Source organism: Vipera berus (assembly GCF_964194415.1).
Source record: "Vipera berus genome assembly, chromosome: Z".
Taxonomy (NCBI): domain Eukaryota; kingdom Metazoa; phylum Chordata; class Lepidosauria; order Squamata; family Viperidae; genus Vipera; species Vipera berus.
The window spans coordinates 45007230-45028725 of record NC_138205.1 but is presented as its reverse complement, the minus strand read 5'-3'; the positions used below and the strand labels follow the sequence as shown (position 1 = coordinate 45028725).

General features: G+C 45.5%; 1 protein-coding gene across 1 annotated transcript in view; it reads right to left on the bottom strand.

Annotated features, from left to right (window-relative positions):
* Positions 1 to 21496, bottom strand: part of RAPGEFL1 (Rap guanine nucleotide exchange factor like 1) — an 88650-nt gene that overhangs the window by 24395 nt on the left and 42759 nt on the right. Inside the window, exons 3-10 of the mRNA XM_081344791.1 lie at positions 20913 to 21066; positions 20595 to 20692; positions 19567 to 19679; positions 17737 to 17904; positions 16804 to 16901; positions 16421 to 16543; positions 15177 to 15355; positions 8200 to 8290 (exon numbers count right to left, since the gene is read on the bottom strand). Of these exons, the coding sequence (XP_081200917.1) occupies positions 8200 to 8290; positions 15177 to 15355; positions 16421 to 16543; positions 16804 to 16901; positions 17737 to 17904; positions 19567 to 19679; positions 20595 to 20692; positions 20913 to 21066 (1024 nt within the window). The remainder of the gene's footprint in view (positions 1 to 8199; positions 8291 to 15176; positions 15356 to 16420; positions 16544 to 16803; positions 16902 to 17736; positions 17905 to 19566; positions 19680 to 20594; positions 20693 to 20912; positions 21067 to 21496) is intronic.

Below are 21496 nucleotides of genomic sequence, written 5' to 3'. Positions count from 1 at the left end.
AGGCTTCATACTGGAGGTGGTTGATTAATTAAGAGCTAATCCCACCTCCCCCACCATGCATCGGGCTCCCTCCTTCTCTATCTTGTGACAATAATTTTATTTTGTTTATATTGTTATTTTATTGGGTTGGAATATTTTATATTTGATGATTTTAATATTTTTATGCTGTAAGCCGCCCAGTCGCTTTGAAAGAAGACAGGTGGCAAATAAATTCAATATTAAGATAATCATAAGAAAACAAGTAGATCTCTTCAGGTGCAGCAAATATGATCTGGTTCAGTCAGTACTTTCTACTGTAGTATGACATGGCATTTACAAAACTGCATTTAAGACTGCATTTGGCTAACTAGCATGTTAAATACTGAGCTGTGGCAATTTAAGCCCACATGCATTACAAAATGGCTCCCAGCCTCTTTCAATAAGGGATACAGGTACACCTTTTCATTTTGAAATGTGTTTTGAATGAATGTGACTGTTAAAACATACACATGCTGCATAATGACCATATAGAATAGAGAAACTGGTTCTTGGGTCTGAGCTAGATCCATTAAATCCATTAATAAAAGACTGTGAGATACCTCTCACAGACATCAATCAGGTTATATAACAGCCTCCCAAGAAATCATCTGGAGTTTTATGCCCTCTATATTTATTTATTATTTATTTATTAATTTAATTTATATACCGCCCTTCTCCCGGAGGACTCAGGGCGGTGAACAGGGCAATACATAAAAACTAGATACAAAAATTAAAAATTATTAAAACGTGATTAAACAATGCCCATAATAAATTAATACAGATTAAAAATTGAAGTCCATTTATAAAAATCCCACCCCGTCCCATCAGGCCAGGCCAGCTTGTTTAAAGAGATGGGTTTTAAGATCGCGCCGGAAGGAGCGGAGATCGGGCGCCATCCGGAGCTCGACCGGAAGATGGTTCCATAAATCCGGTGCACCCACAGAGAACGCCCTCCCCCTGGGGGCCACCAGTCGACATTCTTTGACCGGTGGCACCCTGAGGAGGCCCTCTCTGTGGGAGCGTACTGGGCGGAGGGAAGTTGACGCCGGCTGCAGGTGCTCCCCAAGGTATTCCGGACCCATGCCATGAAGGGCTTTGTAGGTCATTACTAACACCTTGAACCTCACTCGGAAGACAACTGGTAGCCAATGCAGCTCGCGGAGCAAAGGTGTAACATGGGAGTATCGGGAAACTCCTAATACAACTCTTGCGGCTGCATTCTGTACCAGTTGGAGCCTCCGAGTGGTCTTCAAGGGTAGCCCCATGTAGAGAGCGTTGCAGTAATCAAGACGAGAGGTCACGAGCGCATGAGTGACCGTATGTAAGGCATCCCGGTCTAGATAGGGCCGCAACTGGCGCACCAGGCGAACCTGGGCGAAGGCCCCCCTAGTCACAGCTACTATATGGTCTTCTAGGGAGAGCTGTGAATCTAGGAGGACTCCCAAGTTGCGAGCCCTATCTACAGAAGGTAATAACTCACCCCCCATAGTGAGGGGTGGGATATCCTGAATATCCCGAGATGCCAGTACGCACAGCCACTCAGTCTTGTCAGGGTTGAGTCGAAGCCTGTTCCTCCCCATCCAGACCCGGACCGCCTCCAGGCACCGGGACATCACGTCGAGGGCATCACTGGGGTGGTTTGGGGTCGAAATGAAAAGTTGGGTATCATCAGCATACTGATGATACCCAACTCCAAACCCACGAATGATCTCACCCAGCGGTTTCATGTAGATGTTGAACAGGAGAGGCGAGAGGACCGACCCCTGAGGGACTCCACAAACGAGAGGCCTCGCTGTCGACCTCTGCCCCCCTGCCAACACCGACTGCGAGCGTCCCAGGAGATAGGAGGAGAACCACTGAAGAACCGTGCCTCCCACTCCCAATCCCCTGAGACGCCGCAGCAGGATACCATGGTCGATGGTATCGAAAGCTGCTGAGAGGTCTAATAGGACTAGGACAGAGGAATATCCCCTGTCCCGAGCCCTCCAGAGATCATTCACCAGCGCGACCAATGCCGTCTCCGTGCTGTACCCGGGCCTGAAGCCCGATTGGTACGGGTCTAGATAATCCGCTTCATCCAGGACCAGAGGGAGCTGATGCGCCACCACACTCTCAACAACCTTCGCAAGAAAGCGAAGGTTGGAGACCGGACTGTAGTTATTCAACACAGCCGGGTCCAAGGCAGGCTTCTTGAGGAGAGGTCTTACCACCGCCTCTTTCAAGGCGGCGGGAAAACTACCCTCACTCAAAGAGGCAGATATAACCGCCTGGAACCAGCCTCGTGTCCCCTCCCGGGCTGCATAAACCAGCCAGGAAGGGCACGGGTCCAATAAACATGTGGTGGAGCTCAGCCTCCCCATGATCCTGTCCACTTCCTCCGGAGTTACAGGATCGAACTCCTCCCAGGTAACATTGACAAGACTGCTCGTGTCCTGCTCGTCCGATACTGCCCAGTCGGAGTCCAGACCGGTCCGAATCCGAGCGATTTTGTCCGACAGATGTTGACTAAATTCCTCGGCACGCCCCTGCAAGGGTTCCTCACTCACCTCCTGATTAAGGAGGGAGCGGGTCACCCTAAACAGGGCGGCCGGGCGATTATCTGCGGACGTGATGAGGGCAGCGAAGTAGTTAGACCTCGCCACCCTCATCGCTGCGAGATAAGACCTAATATGGGTTCTTAGTCGCAATCGGTCGGATTCAGATCGGCTGGACCTCCAAACGCTCTCTAGGCCCCCTCTCCGACGCTTCATCTCCCGGAGCTCCGCGGAGAACCATGGAGCCCATTGGGATCTGCGCCGGGTCAGGGGCCGCAAGGGTACAACTCGGTCAAGTGCCTCCGTGGCCGTCCTTTCCCAGGCTTCCACTAAGGCATCTGCCGAGCTGTGAGCTGAGGAGGCAGGTGGGGACCCCAGTGCTGCCTGGAACCTCTCAGGGTCCATTAAGCGCCTGGGGCGGAACCATCTGGTTGGCTCAACAACCCCACGGTGGGGAGTGGCAAAACGGAAGACCAGCCGCAAGAGATGATGATCGGTCCATGACAGGGGCATAACAATTGGGGAGCCCCCACCAAGATCATCTAACCACCGACCAGATAAGAAAACCAAGTCAAGGGTGTGGCCTCCCTCATGAGTCGGTCCATGAATTACTTGCGTCAGGTCCATGGCCGTCATGGAAGCCATGAACTCCCGAGCTAACTCAGATGCTCTTCCCAGGGATGGTAGATTGAAGTCTCCCAAAACCATAAGTTTGGGAAACTCAATCACCAGCCCTGAGAGGATATCGAGAAGCTCAGAGGAAGCCCACTGTTAACATATTCAATTAACAGTTTATAGGCTACAGCAGTGCTTCTCAACAATGCTAGCTTTAAGATGTGTAGACTTTGACTCCCAGAATTCCCCAGCCAGCATGCTACAGGAGTTCAGAGTTCTGCTATGTTCAGAACTGTTCCAGACAACAGGACAAGAAACAACTGGTTTATAAATTACAAGAAAATACCTCTTAGTTAGACATTAAGAAAATAATTCCCAATGGAACATACTGCTATGAAAGTAATATACTCTCATTTGTTGGAGGTGTTTAACCATGATCGTTTGTCAGAGATGCTGTAATAGTAGATTCCCGCATTAGTCCAGATATTGAACTAGATTATCTTCAAAATGCCTTTAAACACTTACATCCTATGAATCTATATTTCTGTACGTAAAATGTGAGCTCATATGCCTGCATGCTACTCGCCTGGTTTTGTTTTATACATGATCTAGGATTTAGATTTGATTTTCTACTAAAATGTCAGAGTTATATGTTATATTCAAATGGTATATTTTAGGATTTATGCTTGGTAACTTAGAAAGAACAGGGATTCTATTGTGCATGTTTATGTATTATGTGAATTAGCTATTATGAGTTGTAAACTGTGATGTATTAGGCAAACCATAGTTTAATCCAACATGAAATCAGAGGACTGTATAGCCCAAAGATTAAGACACAAGCTTTGTATAATTTGTATAAAGCCAATACTTACTTAGAATTGAAAACTATAAAAGTAAATTCTGAATAAGGAAACATAAAATTGATCTTAAAAATGGAAACTATGAATCATATCCAGAAACCAACCAGCTTCCATTACTGCTCTTGGATGATGTTTAAAACTGTAGTGGGTTACAAAGAGAGAGAGAGGTTTAGTGGTTTTGTTCACATAAGCTTACCCACAATGTGGTTGCTTGGCTTAGTGTGTTATGTGTACACAGCAGTTATGATGTGTTAGGATATTACATTTAGTAGCTGGAACAGTAAAGTCTACAATGGGCCAGAACATACAGTTGTAGTTTACTGGTTGGAGAGTGCTGGCTCAGGCAATCTATGCTATGATTGGTTGCTGAGGGTGTAAAGGGGGAGTCTCTCCTTTCCCCACCTTTCTCTTCTGTGTGCTATGTATGCTGTTTTGATTTACCTCGTGATGTTTCTGTGTTCCTGACTATCTTTCTGCTGTAAATATAAATGTTAAATATATTTATTTATATATAATTACAACTTTGAGGCAGCGTGTCTGACTTCATTTGGACCAGTTGCTGCCCAATTCCCTGACATAATGTTTTCAATAAACCTTATTTGACAAACAATAATTTAATACAGCATATAAATCTAATGAGAATATTGGCTCATGAGTGAGATCCAGATAATTTAATAAGTAATATTGTAGTTGTTACAATGCACCCACCATTAATGCTGAAATCCTACTTGCTGAAACCCTGTTTTATAAGCATCACGAGAAAGAGTCCTCAAATAAGAAACCTATTACTGCATTTTCTGGGTCATGGATGTGCCTTGTTTGCATCTCTGCTTGATGCCAACAGTCTGATGCCAAAGATTATTTGAAATTATAGGAGCCCAGCTATTAAAAACTATTTGTACCCTCAATTCCTGATAAACAGGAAAAGCGGTTCTTGCAAAACAACCAAAAGGAACATTGTGAATGTAATGAACAAATTAGTGTCTCTCTGTTTCTATGTCTACCTAGCAGTTTGGGAAAGATGAATTCAACACTCACTGTATGGCAACTGTGATTCTTTCAACATTTAGTGTCTTACAGCAGATATTTAAGAAATCTCAGTTTTCCATTTTATTGCTGTAACAAGTTTTTTTTACCTGATTTTCAGAAAGTGTAAGAAAAATAATGAATTCTGGCCTAGAGTCTTTTGATATCTTTACAGCACTATTTTTCTGCAATTACCTGTAGCCACAGGGGAAACAGCATCAAAACAGTGATTCCATGCAGGACTTAATATAAAACTACCTAATGCAGCAAGATTTTCCTTAAAGTCAGCATTGTTCTACCATATTTACTTGGAAACAAGTATTATCCTCAGACGAGACATCCAATTTTTATTAAAAGCTTTCTTTGTAGCTTTAGCTACTTTTCCTGTTTCCTGCTGAATCTTTTTTCCTCATTTTTTATTACTATGAAGTGGGGTTTAGCTTTCATTCTTTACTTTCTTTCAAGTTTTACCAAGTGAAACAAGGACAATTAAGAAGTATTTATCAGGTCTGCCAAGTAACACACTTTCAGCTGTAAGCAGACAGCCTATAATGAAATAAAAACACATTTTAGATGCTAACAATAATGCTTTGCATGTAAATAGACGATTGACACAGATTTTATATGAGCACATTAAAGATATTAGGGTTTTCTAGAAGTGCAGAAACCAGTGGCGTAGCGTGGGTTGTCAGCACCCGGGGCAAGGCAAGTAATTTGCGCCCCCTAACCCGTGGATTTTAGCACTCGAGTCTGCCGCAGGGAGCCCCACATCCTGGGCGTCCGCCGCACCCCCCACCCACGCCTCCCCCGGGAAAAGGGGGAAGGTCCGGCATCCCCTCCCTCACGTGCGGCAGAAGCGCCGGGACCCGAGGCCGTGCCAGGAGGCGGGCGGCGCAGCGGAGCCTCCGCTTTGGAGCCGGCGGGGGGGCGGCTGGGGGCGCCGCCGTCCCTTTCTTACCTCTGATGCCTGGAAGAGAGCGGGACCCGCCAGCGCAGCTGCCCGTCTCGCTCAGGCATGCACCGCAGCTGGCCGGGGTTTCCGCCGGGGGCGCATCCGGGCGCGGGGAGCGAGGGAGGGGGCCGGCACGACGCCCCGTGAGCTTGGCAGCCCTTGGCCGGAGCTGCGGCTGAGCCTGGAGCCGCACCAGCCCGCACCTGCTGCCCCGGGAGAGCTCGGCTCGCTCCTCTGACCCCCCTCCCGCCACCGCCGCCCCCTCAGCCACATGCGCCGGGCCGCCACCGCGGGGGCCGCTCTAGCACGGAGAGGGGGAGGCCGGACTCCAGCCGCGCGAAGGGCGCTTCGGTTCGGCGCGTCTTCCATCCCTCCCTAGTGCGAGCGCGCCCCCCCAGATGTTGCGCCCGGTGCGGCTGGCCCCCCCCTGCACCCCCCATGCTACGCCACTGGCAGAAACTACATACAACAAATAAATATAAAACTACAATATAATACTGATAAAACCAGTAACTCCTAATAAAATATCTGGGTAACCAAAAACATTTTCACTAGTGCCAACTATTTTTACAAATCAAGCTTTCTTTTGCTAAATAGTTTCTCAAGCAAAGCACAACTAATTTTTCTCCTTTTTTAAAGTAAAAAAGGGATAAATTATCATGAATAATGTTGAAAATAAAAAGGCTGAAAGAATAGGAAAAATTAAATGCAATGGTTTATCACCAGCATTGTCTGGCTCCTCAGTTAAAAAAAGGTGCAAAGGATAGCAATTTCATAATAAGGTGTGGTAACCTTCTCTGTCCAACACTGCTGACTAATAGTTCACCCAGTTCCTCATTACTGTGAAGCAGTAAAGCAAGAATGAAGGTGAATATATGTGTCCCAGGATAATCTGCAGGATCCAATCTGGGTCGGTCACTGGGACCAGAGATTTTGTCTTCCAAGCATTTGGACTCATGCTGGAGCCCATCTTCAGGGAACTTTTCTCTAGCTTCTCTCTAATTAGATTGACTGACTAACTGATCAACTGATTTGTATGCTGCAACACACACCCATTGGGATAATTCTAGGCTAAATGAATATAGATATGTAGGTAGGTATTGTATCTTGGTTTGCAATCCAGTCCTCACAGCTTTATTCAGAAGCAAGTTCCATGGAATAAATTGGGACATACTTCCCGGTAGTATCTTGGAAACTCTGTGAAACTCTTTTCTGAGTTCAAACATTATCTAAGGAAAGGATGAAGAACTGCTCCTTTGATACGTCTCTGATCTCCCTACTCAGAGAAAGGAGTAATTGTTATGTTTTTGTTTAGTTTTTCATGTATTGGAGCCAGATAAGCTGGATTTCATATATCACCTCAAGTCCCAAAGAACTTGGTTTGGTTCTGGCTTTATACCCAAACCAGCAATCTGCTTTTAAAATAATTGATTCTTGTCATATTGTGCAAGGTCAGCTCCTGCAATTTGCACTAAATCATAAACTGTAGTTTAAAAATGAGAACCATGGTTGCAGTAAATCATAACAAGACATGAATCACTACTAGTCATTCAAAAGGCCTTTCAGTGGTGAGTTGAAGTGTTATTCAACCATTTGGCAAAAAAATTATATCAACACCAGCAATCTGCTTTTTTATCATTGATTCTGATCCCGCTTCCAAGTCATTGGAATTACTTAATTTCATTTTACAGTGATAAGTAAAAAAAAAGCCTAATAGATTTCACACCATGAAATGGATCTTGGACAGTGCTAGAATGAGGAAAACTTTACTGTAACACCTGTATAACTACAATTCTCAGAGAAATGAAGGTAATGTCATAGGACATGGCACAAAAAAAGTATTGCTAAAGAATCTTTGTGATATGATTAGAAGCAAGTGAGTAAAGATTCCATAGAATGAACCAACTGAAACTAAGGAAATACTCCAGACTTACCAACTGAAATGCATCTATTCCAGTCATAACAAAATCTGGATCTAAATGTCCAGTAGTTTTTAACTGTTTTTATGTTGGTAACGGTACAGCATGATAATTTGTCAGGATCCATTTACTGTACATCCTTAGCCATTTTGAAATATTTTAGAAATATAAAAAATTAACTGCAAATTTGGATGACGAAATAGTGTGTATGAGAGAGAAAGAGATAATAGAGATACAAATATACAAAAATCAGTTTCTCTTCATCATCATCTTACCTCCCAGGTGAGGCGCAAACGACTGACAGGTGCATTGTTCAGTCCTATAACCACAGCATAGAATGTTAACATATCCTGATGCTGTTTACATCTACAGGGAGAAAATAAAAAGGTAGCTGAGAATCAAACCAACAAACAATTAAAACTAAGCAGTTTCAACTGATTTTACTATTGTGTAGTGGGTCCGACGCAAGAGAGACGCCAGCCGGTGTGTGAGTTCAGCTCTTTATTGGAAGGGGAAGTGAACTGGGGAATGAGGGCTACCTGGCCTCCTTATATACCTGGCCAGGTAAGCTAACAGCCTAGGTTTCCCGCCGAAACTGTCCAGGCCAACGCCCCCTGGTGGCTGTTTCTATGCAGGTGCCTGCATACACAACACCCCTCCCCCCTTAGAGAAGACCCACATAACAACAACAACATGCAACTACTATAACTATGAGTATATATATACTGTATATATATATAAAAACAGTGGTGTCCTTGTGTGAGGGTCACTTGCACACATAGTCCGACAGGTAGGCTGGTGTCCTGTGTGGACGGGTGGATCGTCTGGGTGTGGTTGGCCCATGGGCTTGGACCGTGGGTTCCTGAGGCCTTTGTGCAGGGCTGCAAGGAGCCGGCATCAGGAAGTCCTCCTCCTCTGGTCCCTGCCCTGTGACGTCCTCAGCTGGGTTGACCCCTCCTGGAGTGTGGTCCTCCTGTTGATCGTGTGCGTTGAGTTCAGGGACGTGTGTGACGCACTCAGGGGCGTGTGTGACGTGCTCAGGGACTCTTCCTCTGAGCTGATCGATGTGTCGCCTTATGCGTCTGTCCCCCTCCACCCCTACAATGTACGAAAGGGGTCCTGTTTTCCCGACCACTGTCCCTGGAACCCAAGGATGTCCAGCCCCATAGTTCCTTGCCCAGACCAGGTCCCCCAGGTTGAAGACCCTGTGTGTGGGTGATGATGGCAATGGTGATGGTAGTGATGCTGGTGGTGATGGTGATGATGGTGATGTTGCCCTTCCGGTTTCGGCTGCTACCCGGTCTGGGTGTAGGCGGTCCAGCTTGGTGATGAGGCGCCGTCCCCATCGCAGTTCTGCTGGGCTTTTGCTGGTAGCCACGCATGGTGTTGTGTGTTGGGCTAGTAAAAATTTGGCCAGTCTGTGGTGCCAGTCCCTGCTGATGATGCGCCGGAGTGCGTCTTTGGTCATCCTTACCATCCGTTCGGCCTGCCCGTTGGTAGATGGATGGAAAGGCGCGGAGGTGGCGTGCCTAATCCAGTTCGCCTTCAAGAACGCCTGGAAATCAGCAGCAGTAAACTGAGGCCCATTATCAGACACAATTACGTCGGGGAGGCCGTGTGTGGCAAAGAGAGCTCTAAGCACCTGGATTGTCCTCCCCGAGGTCATGTTGGGGACAGGGACTACCTCTAACCACTTGGAGTGACTGTCCACCACTACTAAAAATAGTTGACCCTGGAATGGCCCCGCATAGTCAATGTGAATGCGGGACCATGGCGTGTGTGTGGCCTCCCACCGGTGTACTGGTGCATGTGGCACTTCTGGCCTGGATCTCTGGCACGTATAACAGGCCTTGACCCGATCCTCAACCTCCTTGTCCAACCCGGGCCACCAGAGGTAGCTCCTAGCCAGTGCCTTCATCCTGACCACCCCCGGGTGCCCTTTGTGTAAGGAGTCCAATACCCTGGCGCGTAGTGCGGGTGGAATGATGACCCTGCTACCCCAAAGGAGGCACCCCTTGTGTGTGGAGATTTCATCGCGTCTAATGAAATAGGCCTGAAACTCTGGTCCCGGGGATTTGTCCTGCCACCCTGTGCAAACCCATGAGTGCACCCTGCCCATGATGTTGTCTGTGGCTGTGTGGCTGGCAATGTCCTTGGCAAGAACTGGACACTCGGGTAGTTCCTGCAGGGCTAGGATCTGTGTGGCTGGTGCTGGGTCTGGGTCGTGTGTGTCTAAGGGGAGCCTACTTAGACCGTCTGCGTGGCCCATCTCCTTCCCTGGCTTGTGCACCAGCTTGCAATTGTATGCTGCAAGGAAGATGGACCACCGGAGCATCCTGGGGGACAGAATCTGGGGGGTTTGCCTGTCTGTGGTGAACAGGCCCAGGAGTGGTTTGTGGTCCGTGAAGACAGTGAACTCCCTGCCATATAAGTAATCGTGGAATTTCTTGATTCCTGCCACGATTGCCAGGGCTTCTTTGTCTATTTGGGCGTAGTTTCTTTCTGCTCCAGACAGTGTCCTAGAATAGTATGCTATGGGGACTTGTGCCCCGTTGGGCTCAAGGTGGCTTAGGACAGTGCCCACACCATAAGGGGATGCATCGCAGGCGATACAAATGGGCTTGGACTCGATGAAATGGGTTACTGTGGACTTGTCCGACAGCAATGCCTTCAGGGCCTTGAAGCTCTGATCATGGGTGGCCGTCCAGGCCCATGTTGCCTGTTTGTCTAGCAGCCTGTGGAGCGGTTCAGCGATGGCTGCCTTGTGTGGGAGGAATGTATGGTAGAAATTCAGCAGACCCAGGAATGCCTGAAGCTCTGCTTTGTTCTTGGGTGTGGGTGCTAGTTTGATGGCCCTCACCTTGGATTCTGTGGGGTGGATTCCCCTGGCGTCTACTCTGAACCCCAAAAATTCTGTGGAAGGAACGCCTATGCTGCATTTTTCCTTTTTGAGTTTGAGGCCAGCTGTGCGCAGCCTTGCCAGCACTTCCCTAAGCCTACCTGCCAGTTCCTCTGCTGATGCTCCTGCGATCAGGATGTCATCAAAATAGGGCAGACTCCTGGAATGCCCTTGAGTGTCTTTTCCATAACCTCCTGGAAAATGCCGGGAGCAACGCTGACTCCAAACTGCAGCCTGTTCACCCGGAACGCCCCCCTATGGGTTACTATGGTTTGGATGTCAGCTGTTTCCCTAGTGACCGTGAGTTGCTGGTACGCCTGCGCAAGATCGAGCCTTGCAAAGATGGCGCCACCTTGGAGGGAAGCGAGAACGTGGCTGACCGCGGGAACCGGGTAAGCGTGCGGGTTTAGGGCGCGGTTCACCGAGCACTTATAGTCGGCACAGATCCTTATTTCCCCATTGGATTTGAGGGGGGTCACGATGGGGGTTTCCCACTCCCCTCCATCTACGGGCTCTAAGATTCCCTGGGCCACCAACTTGTCTAGTTCGCGCTCGATTTTGTGTTTGAGCGCGAAAGGGACTCGCCGCGGCCGGACCCTAACGGGGGAGACGTTCGAGTTAAGCTTGAACGATATGGGGGCCCCGGTGTACTTGCCTAATGACCCGTCGAAGACGTCGGCGAACTCCCGGCAAACGGCCTCAACAGAGTCCCCCTGGATCCGATGGATCCCGGATACTGAGATTCCCAGGGCCTCAAACCAGTCCAGCCCGACCAGGCTGGCTCTGCGGCCCTCTACCACTACAACGTCCAGGTGCCCTTTACGACCCTTAAACCCCACTGAAATGGTGGCCTCCCCCTTCACCTTGACCGGCGAATTCTGAAAATCGATCAGGGTTAATTTAGTAGGCCGTAATTTAATCCGTTGCTTGCTCCGGCTAATTATGTGGTTAAGGGTCTTGTCCGAAATAATCGAGACCGCTGATCCGGAGTCAAGCTCCATGCTGCAAGGGACGCCTTGCAAACGGATTGCTAATCTAATTTTGGGTTTGAGCAGCCGGCAGCTACCCGTGTGGTTAATGGCCAGCCGGCTCTCGACATAGCCAATTTTTGTTTTGGTGGGGGCCCCAGTACCTTCGAATGGCGGTTCCTCTGGCTGCAGCTCGTGGATCTCCTCCCGGGGGCGGCGGCTACGGCAGATGGCAGCTATGTGGCCTGTTTTCTTGCAGGCCCGGCATGTGGCGGACCCGAACTTGCAGAGGCTGCGCATGTGGTTCCCACCACACCCTGCGCACCTCTGGGGAACGGCGGTGTTGCTGGGAGGCCTGGGCCTGTCTGGGCGTCTGGCTCGCTGGTCGGGGGTCGACTTCCGCTGGAGGAGGTCGATGCTCAGGTCGTCCTCCTCTGTGGCCCCTTGCCGGTGGACGCTGGTTGCCTGGTTGCCGGGCCGGGTTCCCTGGCAGGCTTGTACGGCCCCGCAGGCCGCTTCGTGGGCTAGGATGGCGTCCTCGGCTTCCTGGAGAGAGACCTCCTCTCTTTCGAACAGGCGCTCCTGCAACCGCCTGTCGCGTAGGCCGCAAATCAGCTGGTCCCATAGTCGCTCCTCCAAATTTGTGAACCTGCAAGCAACGGCAGCTTCCCGCAGGGCGGCGAGGAAGTCGGCGCCGGTCTCATCGGGGCGCTGGTCCCTTTTCTCGAATTGTGACCGTGCGGCTACCTTGGAGTGCCGGGGCCTGAAATGTGAGTTGAGCCTGGCCACGAGGTCTCGGTACGCGACGGTGTTGATGGCCTCCTGGGGGAACAGGTTCGCGGCAACTTCCAGCAGTGCTGGTCCCCCAAGGCAGAGCAGGGCGGGCGCCTTTGCACCGTCCTCCAATATCTGATTGAACTGCATGTACAGTTGAACGTGAGCCAGGTAACGGGTCCAGGTTTCGGGGCGGCGGGTCTCGAATTCGCGGGGTTGTCCGGCTCTAGCCATGGCGGCAGTTGGTCGTGGATGTGGCGCTTGGCGTTGCCGGTTCGGCTGGCGGTCGTGGGGGAAGAAGGAAAAATGCCTTTCCCTTCAGCTCGCAGAGCGTTTCCCTAGTGACTTCAGCTCTTGGTCGGCAGCGATCCCATCCTCGTCGCCACTATTGTGTAGTGGGTCCGACGCAAGAGAGACGCCAGCCGGTGTGTGAATTCAGCTCTTTATTGGAAGGGGAAGTGAACTGGGGAATGAGGGCTACCTGGCCTCCTTATATACCTGGCCAGGTAAGCTAACAGCCTAGGTTTCCTGCCGAAACTGTCCAGGCCAACGCCCCCTGGTGGCTGTTGCTATGCAGGTGCCTGCATACATAACATTTACCATGCCTGCCCTTATTTTAATTTAGTCTGATATCAGTTAGTAAAATAGGAGAAGACATCTTGGCTGCTATCATAGCCCCTTTGTACATATCACCTTACGACTTATATACAATGCCCCTTAAATCTGTGTTATCTTTATTGCAGTCAGACTTTCTGTCCTGTTTCACTCTCAAATGCCATTGGAGGAAGACAAGGAGGAGGAGATGAGGAGAAAAAATTGGTGTGGCAAGAGCAGCCTCAATTTGTGAACAGTCAAATTTGCCCTATTCCTGGATGCCGGAATTGACTCACAAGTCAACACAAAATTATGTCAGCATGACTGTTCTGCCTCACCACAAGGCCAACAACTGATACTGCCCTCACAGCATTATGCTGGAACAAAGTGATTGGTGGATTTCTTTGGCGCTACACACCAACAGAAAGAACCACCACCAATTGCTCTCCCTAAAGCAGTCAAAATATGCTCTTGGCTTTGAAGTGTGTATGTGTATCTGTATGTGTTGTGTTTCTGCTTCATAAAACATGATATTCTACTTTATTGGGCAGTTTGCCCAACAGCAAGCATTGCTTTGCCAGTAAAATCCCCACTGTGTATTACATGATCCAGTTTGTTTGGATCTCTATAGGATCACCAAACGTGTTCAAAACTTGCCTGACAGGATGCATTTTGAGACAGGACAGTAAGTTCTTTTAGCTTCACCTTGGACCTTCCTACCTCATGTGCCATCTATCAGGTAGTTTTTCAACAAAAATAAGGAAACTATTGTACTCATCAGGTAGCAAGGAAGGGAAAATAATTTTTAGAAGCCTTTACTTTTTTACAAAGTAATTTGTGCCCCAGAAAAAGGGACAGCTGTGGGGTTCACTTGGGTTAGGATGACTTCTAAATACTGCAGGCAAATAAACACCTTCACCTTCTCTTGTCATGTTTCTGAGCCCAGGTAGGCTGCCAAGGCTTAAAGAGAAGGAGGAGGTGGTAAGTGAAATGAGAAGAGATGTGACTTCATCACCAGGAAAAATTGAACTGCCAAATTCAAATATATCTGCCTTCATAATGGCTGAGAGGCAGCTAAAGGGATGTCATAAAACACAATCTATACAAATGATCAGTTCTGTGATTAGCAGGATGCTAAAAGTAAGTGTTAAATGATGAGAGAAAAGGCAACACTGTCTTCCATGAAATCCATAGGACACAAACATCATTTTTAACCAAACCATAGCCATTGCAAATCCAGGAATTTAGAGCACATCTCTAACCTGAATAATTTGTTCAAAATTTGTCACCCAGTGTATTCAACCTCTTCCTGCTCTCTAGCCCCCAGGCCTTTCTGCTGCAAATCCCCTCATCTAATAAACAATCTGGGAAGGAAGCTTAAGCAAAGGCTAGCTGTTATTGGGTATTAAAGCCAACCAGGTGAAATGAGATTCAACCTTCCTAGGAACCAACAGAGAGGGGAAGTAGACTGAACATGCAGGGAAGAAGCAGAGAGGAACATAATGGTTGAACAGAACAAGAAAGGAGAAAAATGGAAAGAGAAAAAGCTAAGATTTCATAGTATATTCTGCAGATCTCTCAGAATTCCAATATTCTTTTTTTAAGATTTCAAGACATTGGAATATATTCTTAAAAAACTGGAAGTTGGCAAAAGAGGATATGAACTGCCTGTACCTGCGGAGAAAGATGATTGCCTTGTGAGGACTTAATACACCCTCCTTTTGAATTTTAAACTATTTCCTTAACACAGCATGTTCTTCTAACCAGAGTATCCATATGTGTATTTATATGTCAAAAAAAGTCCAGATGGCAGCCACAACTGTGCAATTAAACTCTGCCTGTTGTTTACTTGTATCATGCATGCAACACATATAAAAAGGACTTGGAGCTTTGAACATTTGGAAAACATTAACAATCTCATGTTAAGTAACAGAAGGAGAACCATCATCATCAGTGACATTATGACTGTATTAAATGTAATCCCATTATGAAGAAAGGACCAAAATATGGCACTCACACAGCAGCAATCTTGATGAATTTCTTGAGCAAGTGAGCTCGCTTTCCTAAAGATTCACAGAGTAATACTTCAGTGGCCACCCAGTGCTGAACCTCACTGCAGCGTTGTAGCAGCAATTCCAGATTGGCAGTCTCCCGTCGGCCTCGTTCACCATGGAACACATAATCCACAAATTCTAGCTATAAAGAATTTGAAAAGGAAAGAGAGTAAGCAATGGGCCTTCTGAGATCCAGACTGAAGGCTTCACCCTGCAATCCTGGCGCCAAACAACTCATATATATGAACTCCTTTCATTGATCAGTCTACGTCACACATAACAAGGAGAAAGAGGGCGGAAGCTAAACTGGAGAAAAGATAAGGCTAAGTAAAGTTAAGCTGTCATATTGTATCAGTTCAGCCCACAAAATGGTGAAAGGTCCAATGACTGCATATTCCTCTATACAGGCTGTCCTCCACTTACAACTGATTGCTTAGTGACTATTCAGTATTAAGAATTACCGAATTCCCAGCAATATTTATGACCTTGTTCTAAAATTCCAATCCACAGTCACATGACTGCATTTTGGGTGCTCAGCAACCAGCCCACATTTATGATCACTTGCAGCATCCCATGATTACCTGACTGCATTTTACAATGTTTTTGCTGATTTTCAGATTTCAGCAAAACCAGCCCATAGCAAACAATTAGTTCAATTAATGACCATGCCATTTGCTTAATGACCACAACATTCATTTAACCACTACTGCAAAAAAAGTAATAAAATCAGATGTGTCACTCTTGTGCTGTTATTATTGAAATGGGGGCAAGCTTGCTAGCACTTCAGTGATGACTGGATAATGCTGTATGATGCTTTAAATCTCTAGTAATAAAATAACCAATGTGTCAGAGAGCAAGCTCATCTTTTTCCAAATATTCGGTCATGAGAATGTCCTGCTATTCTGAAGTGCAAAATATCAGTCAAGGTTTTCCATTTCTGAAAATTCATTAAAAAAATCTAAGAATGGCAGACAGTATAGTTCTCCTTGCAAAGTTTGAATAGGCCTATTGAATAGACCCAAAGAAAGCTAGCATCTCAAGGGGAACATTCAGTACAATATAGAATCACACATTAGCAAGAAACTGAAGCATCTTTGACTGTGTATCCAGCTCTTGTGGTATGCCGAGATCATGATGTTCCAGGGAGTTAGTGTCCAAACATGTCTAGAAAAGATCAAGTTAGGAAAGTTATGTTTGGTTTGCCCACCTCATGGACACACCAGAACAGTTCCCAGTGGAAGGCTGTTAGGTGATTTGCTACATCCTCAGCTTCCATCCGGTGGATTTCTGTGTCACCTGGTGACACTTGGATTTCCTCTGGCAGAGGAACCTGCAGAAAAGGTCAAATTGATGGGTAATGTTACCAGTATAAGATCTGGGTATGTATGCATATGAATGTGTATCTTTCTATCAACATATATAAGGGGAAGGGGAATGAGGGAGGAAGATATATTTATAAATGTTGGAAAGATGTAAAGATGAACTGTAATCATGAAAACAGCAACTCCAACCACAAAGAGGTCAAAGAATCACAACGCAAAAGCCATGTTGACAAGTCAAGGAGAGCCATGCCAAAGGAAATCCACTTACCAGGGATGGAAAAGTATCCTTTGTGCAGGCAAAAAGATGACTGTTTATCCCCAAGGTAGTGAAAACACACTCTTCATTAGGCTGTAGCACAGATTTCTCTGAGATTAGGGGTGAAAGTGATTGAAAGTTACTGAATTACCTGGACTGGCAAATAAATATCTCCCATAACATTTTCATTAAAAATGATTGTAGGTTCATGTTCACATTAAGTCAATAGTCCTCTTTTCTACTCATCACCTCTCAAATATTTTATGCTTCAACACATAGCTGGCCCACTTTTTTTGAGGCATCTAGCACCAGTGGAGTTCCTCACAGTGCAATCACTTCTGGAATGCCTGAGGGAAGACCTTCCCAAAAAGTCACTTGTCCTGTCTTGAGTATCTGAGCACCTTGGAGAGTTACAATTGCCTGGATTTGGGACATCATTTATTAGTATTTTTTCATTATTTCATTTTTTACTTTGGACTTAAGAGTAGAGACTCTCCTAGTCTTTAAAACCAAAGTCTAGCCAGTAGAATTTTCACTCATTAACCCTCTCAGAAAGCAGACAAAAGAACAACATACAACAGAACTATCTTCTATTTCAATTTACCTTATTGAATAATTAATAATTATTCATGATTTCACTACTCTTTCAGTTTTGCTGCACTTATGGATATTTCCTTTTATTTATGTGTCCCTGTGTACTATGTGACCCTAGGCACTAGGTAGGTCTACTACTTTCTTCTCAGGCTTCATTCTGGTGCAACAGCCAAAAAAACCCTAAATGTACTTCATTTTGACCAGATGGCAGTAAGATGTAGTAGTAACTACAACCTGCTGTGCTTTTCCCTCTTTGACCTTTTATTTTCTGAAGTTTTTGAGTTTCAAGATTGAGGAAGGATAACTCAAACCACAGAGGTGTCACTATCACTCTTCCTGAGGGACAGATACCTCCTGATGATGCAACAGCTACCAGAATGAGAGCTTCCTCCCGTGTAGGCTGTTCATCAGAATACTGAAGTTTCTCCGTCACAGACGTGAGGATGTCCTGCACAGAGGCTGAGAGGCGGCTGCGAATGGTAACATAGGAGTGGTCTGGCATATAGACTCTGCAGAAGACTAGAAAAAAGGGGAGACAACCAAACTGTTGAAACCTGGAATACAAAGGGACTTCAATGATGGTTTGAATCCTATCAATGTCTCTGAGACTCTGGCCATAGTTGGGGAATGGATGCGATCAAGCCAACATGTTGCATTTGGAAAAGCCTGTAATGTTGGTCCTGCAATGTGGAAACGAACAGGAACTGTCAACACTGGTGGAATTCTGTTCCTTCTAGACAGATTTAGGAGTTTCTTGGATTCATCACTCATCTGGGAAACCAAATCTATGACAATGACAAGAACGCTGCTTACTTCCCTCTCTTACCTCCTTAAATACAGACCTTGAGACATCACTCATGGCCGGCGTCAACTTCCCTCCGTCCAGTGCGCTCCCACAGAGAGGGCCTCCTCAGGGTGCCGCCGATCAAAGAATGCCGATTGGTGACCCCCAGGGGGAGAGCGTTCTCTGTGGGCGCGCCAGACCTTTGGAACCGCTTACCGGTTGAGCTCCGGATGGCCCCCGACCTTCGCTCCTTCCGGCGCGATCTCAAAACTTTCTTTTTCGAACAAGCTGGCCTGGTCTGACGGGATGGGGTTGGGTTTTTATAAATAGTTTTAATTTTAACATGTATTAATTTTATGGGCATAATGGTTTAATGGCTTTTTAATTTTTGTATTCTATTTTTATTGTGTATTGCCCTGTTCACCGCCCTGAGTCCTTCGGGAGAAGGGCGGTATACAAATTAAATTATTATTATTATTATTATTATTATTATTATTATTATTATTATTATTATTATTATTATTATTATTATTATCTCATGTTAGACTTCTATAATTTGATTTGTGGTGAAACTTGTGACATTTTAAGTGGCAGAAAAGCCCAACTCCTGATGCACATGAATCCCTGGAACATACAGCATCAGTGTCCCTGTTTGTTCCTGCCCCATTACTGTCTTACAAACTTAACTTGATGCTGCTGAATGATTACTGAGACATATGGGCTTAATTTTTAACTGAGCTTATTCCTATGGTATTATGCCAATGCTGGCCATACCTCCAAAACTTGACAGCCTTAAGTAGGATTGCTACATTTCCCCCAAAATTATTGTACTTGTTTCTGCTTCATTTGGCACACCATTTTCCTGCAAAAACAGAAGAACTGGAGCCAGTGAAAAAGATGGCATTACTGCAGTGTTTCCAAACTTGGCAACTTTAAGAAGTGTGGGCTTCAACCCTGAGAATTCCTCAAACAGCAAGACTGAAAAACTTTACATTAAACTAACCTGACTGCTTTTACTTTCTTTTTTCCCTTTTCTAACCTCATATTTTCTGAACTTTGAAAAGGCTGCAATAGAGAAGGCAGAAAAGAAGGCAGATGTCATGGTGACATTTTCCTCGGGAGACTGTTAAGTCCTGATTGGAAATGCACAAAATCTACCATAACAATAATTTTGAGAGAATGCCAAACCACATTTTAAACATTCTAAATTGATATTCTGATCTGGAAAAATTGTATGGCAAATCCTGTCTAATTTATTCAAAGGCTTGTGTGCATCTGTAAATTTTTGCCAATGGTTGAATGAAATTGTATCACTATCCTCATTCAGTTCCTATAAACAAAACATTAATTTTATTGTCTCTTCCACCCCACCGCCAAGCATACTCTTTATTATTTACTTTCATCTGATCCACGGAAGGCAACCCGAGTTTGAAGACATGAATCAATGCGGCGAAAATGTCTGAACAAAGGCTTGACTTGCTTGCTGGGTGGTTCGGTTTCTTCAGTCATTCTGTAACCAGATGGCAAGATTTAAAAGCCAGAGGAGATGCTAACTACATTCTCCACAATAGCTATGACTCACACAGTTCACTAAGCATCCAATCACATTTTAACTTAGTATGTTATGCAAATTCAGCCAATACGACATGCATACCCCAACATGTGATTGAGTAAGCCAAAGTTAAGCTTACAAATTCAGTCAATGAGATGAATAATACAGTTTGACTGACTGGCTCAGCCTATTATTGAACCTAAGTTATTAAGGTTTGAAAAGAATTATTTATGGTCAAGGGCCTTTCAGCACTTGAACATAATCATGCTAGGCAATATCTTTCTTCTGCCATGCTCTCATCTCAGTGCATCTTAACCCCAGTCCACAAGTGAGATAGGTTTAAACATTTTTAGCTTTACTGATATTCCTAAAGTACCAAATACCCAATCAGGAGAACTTTAAAAGTGACAACCAGCCATAATAGCAGGTAGCCTGTGTAGCTCCTACAGTAGAGGTGTTATCTGTAAATCCCTAGCAGCACCCTCATTATTCAAGCAATTCCATTCTGGACTAGTTGATTTCCAAATAATTTTCATGGGCAATCCCATGGAAAGTGGATAGCAAAAGTCTAGACAAGGTACAAAGGTAATAGAGCTTCTAGATCCAGATAAGATTTGTAACTAGCACACAAGATATACCTGTGCAAAGACCTTCCACTTGATCCTCAAATAAGAGGTGAGAATCCAGGAAGACCCTTATATAATGAATCACTTTAACCCAGGACACTTCAACTCCATTCAGAATTTTAAAAAATTCTGAAAAAGTATGAAAAGGTATGAAAAGGCTTCCATAACCACTGTTACTCTGTCTCACTTGGATTAAGCCCAAATGGGAACCAAAACTTTCCCATCCATGTTGCCATTTTTAACTTACTTGAGTTCCACTGTGTCCACAAGCTCATGTAACTTCAGGATTTCATCTTCCAGTTTGTGGTAGAGGGATGCATCCTTCATGATCATGAAATACAGATCCTGAAATAGAAAAGAAAGTTGCTTGGGCCAAATAACATCAAACTGCCTAAGCAAAGGAATAGCAACTACTGCCCACCAGTATCTAGCCAGCCATGAAGACTCTTTAGCCATATGAAATAATATTTAGGAAAAAAAAAGATTGCAATCTTGTAATTCAGCTATATTCATTTTTTAATTAGTTCACTCTCATGCAAGCAGGGCAAGAAAAGCACTGTTAAACCTTGATGACTTTGCCAGCCTTCTCTTCTTCTTGCAGAATCCCCTTGAACGTTTCAAGAAAGTGCAGTAAAATGATCAAAACTGCTCGTTTCCGGTGCACAGCTTCATCTTCTTTCCAGCATGATGGTGATGGGATTGCTGACGCCGTCATGAAGGTAACAGAGGCAGGTTAAGGTAAACCCACAGCATGAAGTTTCAGGAAACAACTAACAATTAGAGGGGAAAAGGTATCCAAATGACAGGTCTAGAAATGAAGTGGAATTAATCTGAGTCCAGATGGCAATACGAAAAACCAAAGGAATTTTGCCTTACTAGCCTGTTGATGCTAATTTAATGTGTCATTTTATACTGTATATATTCCAAATAATCACAAAACTAGCATACAAAAGATTTAAAGTTCTGAACATTTTGAATTTAAAACTCTCCATTTTAGTTTAAAAAATGTTCCAAACTTGATGTTGAACATGATAACAGCAGCACGGTTACTGGTGGGACAATATTGGAAGAAGGATAGTTTGCCCACTATAGAAGAATGGGTGTTTAAAGTTTCGAATCTTGCAGAAATGTCTAAGATTTCTGCTTATT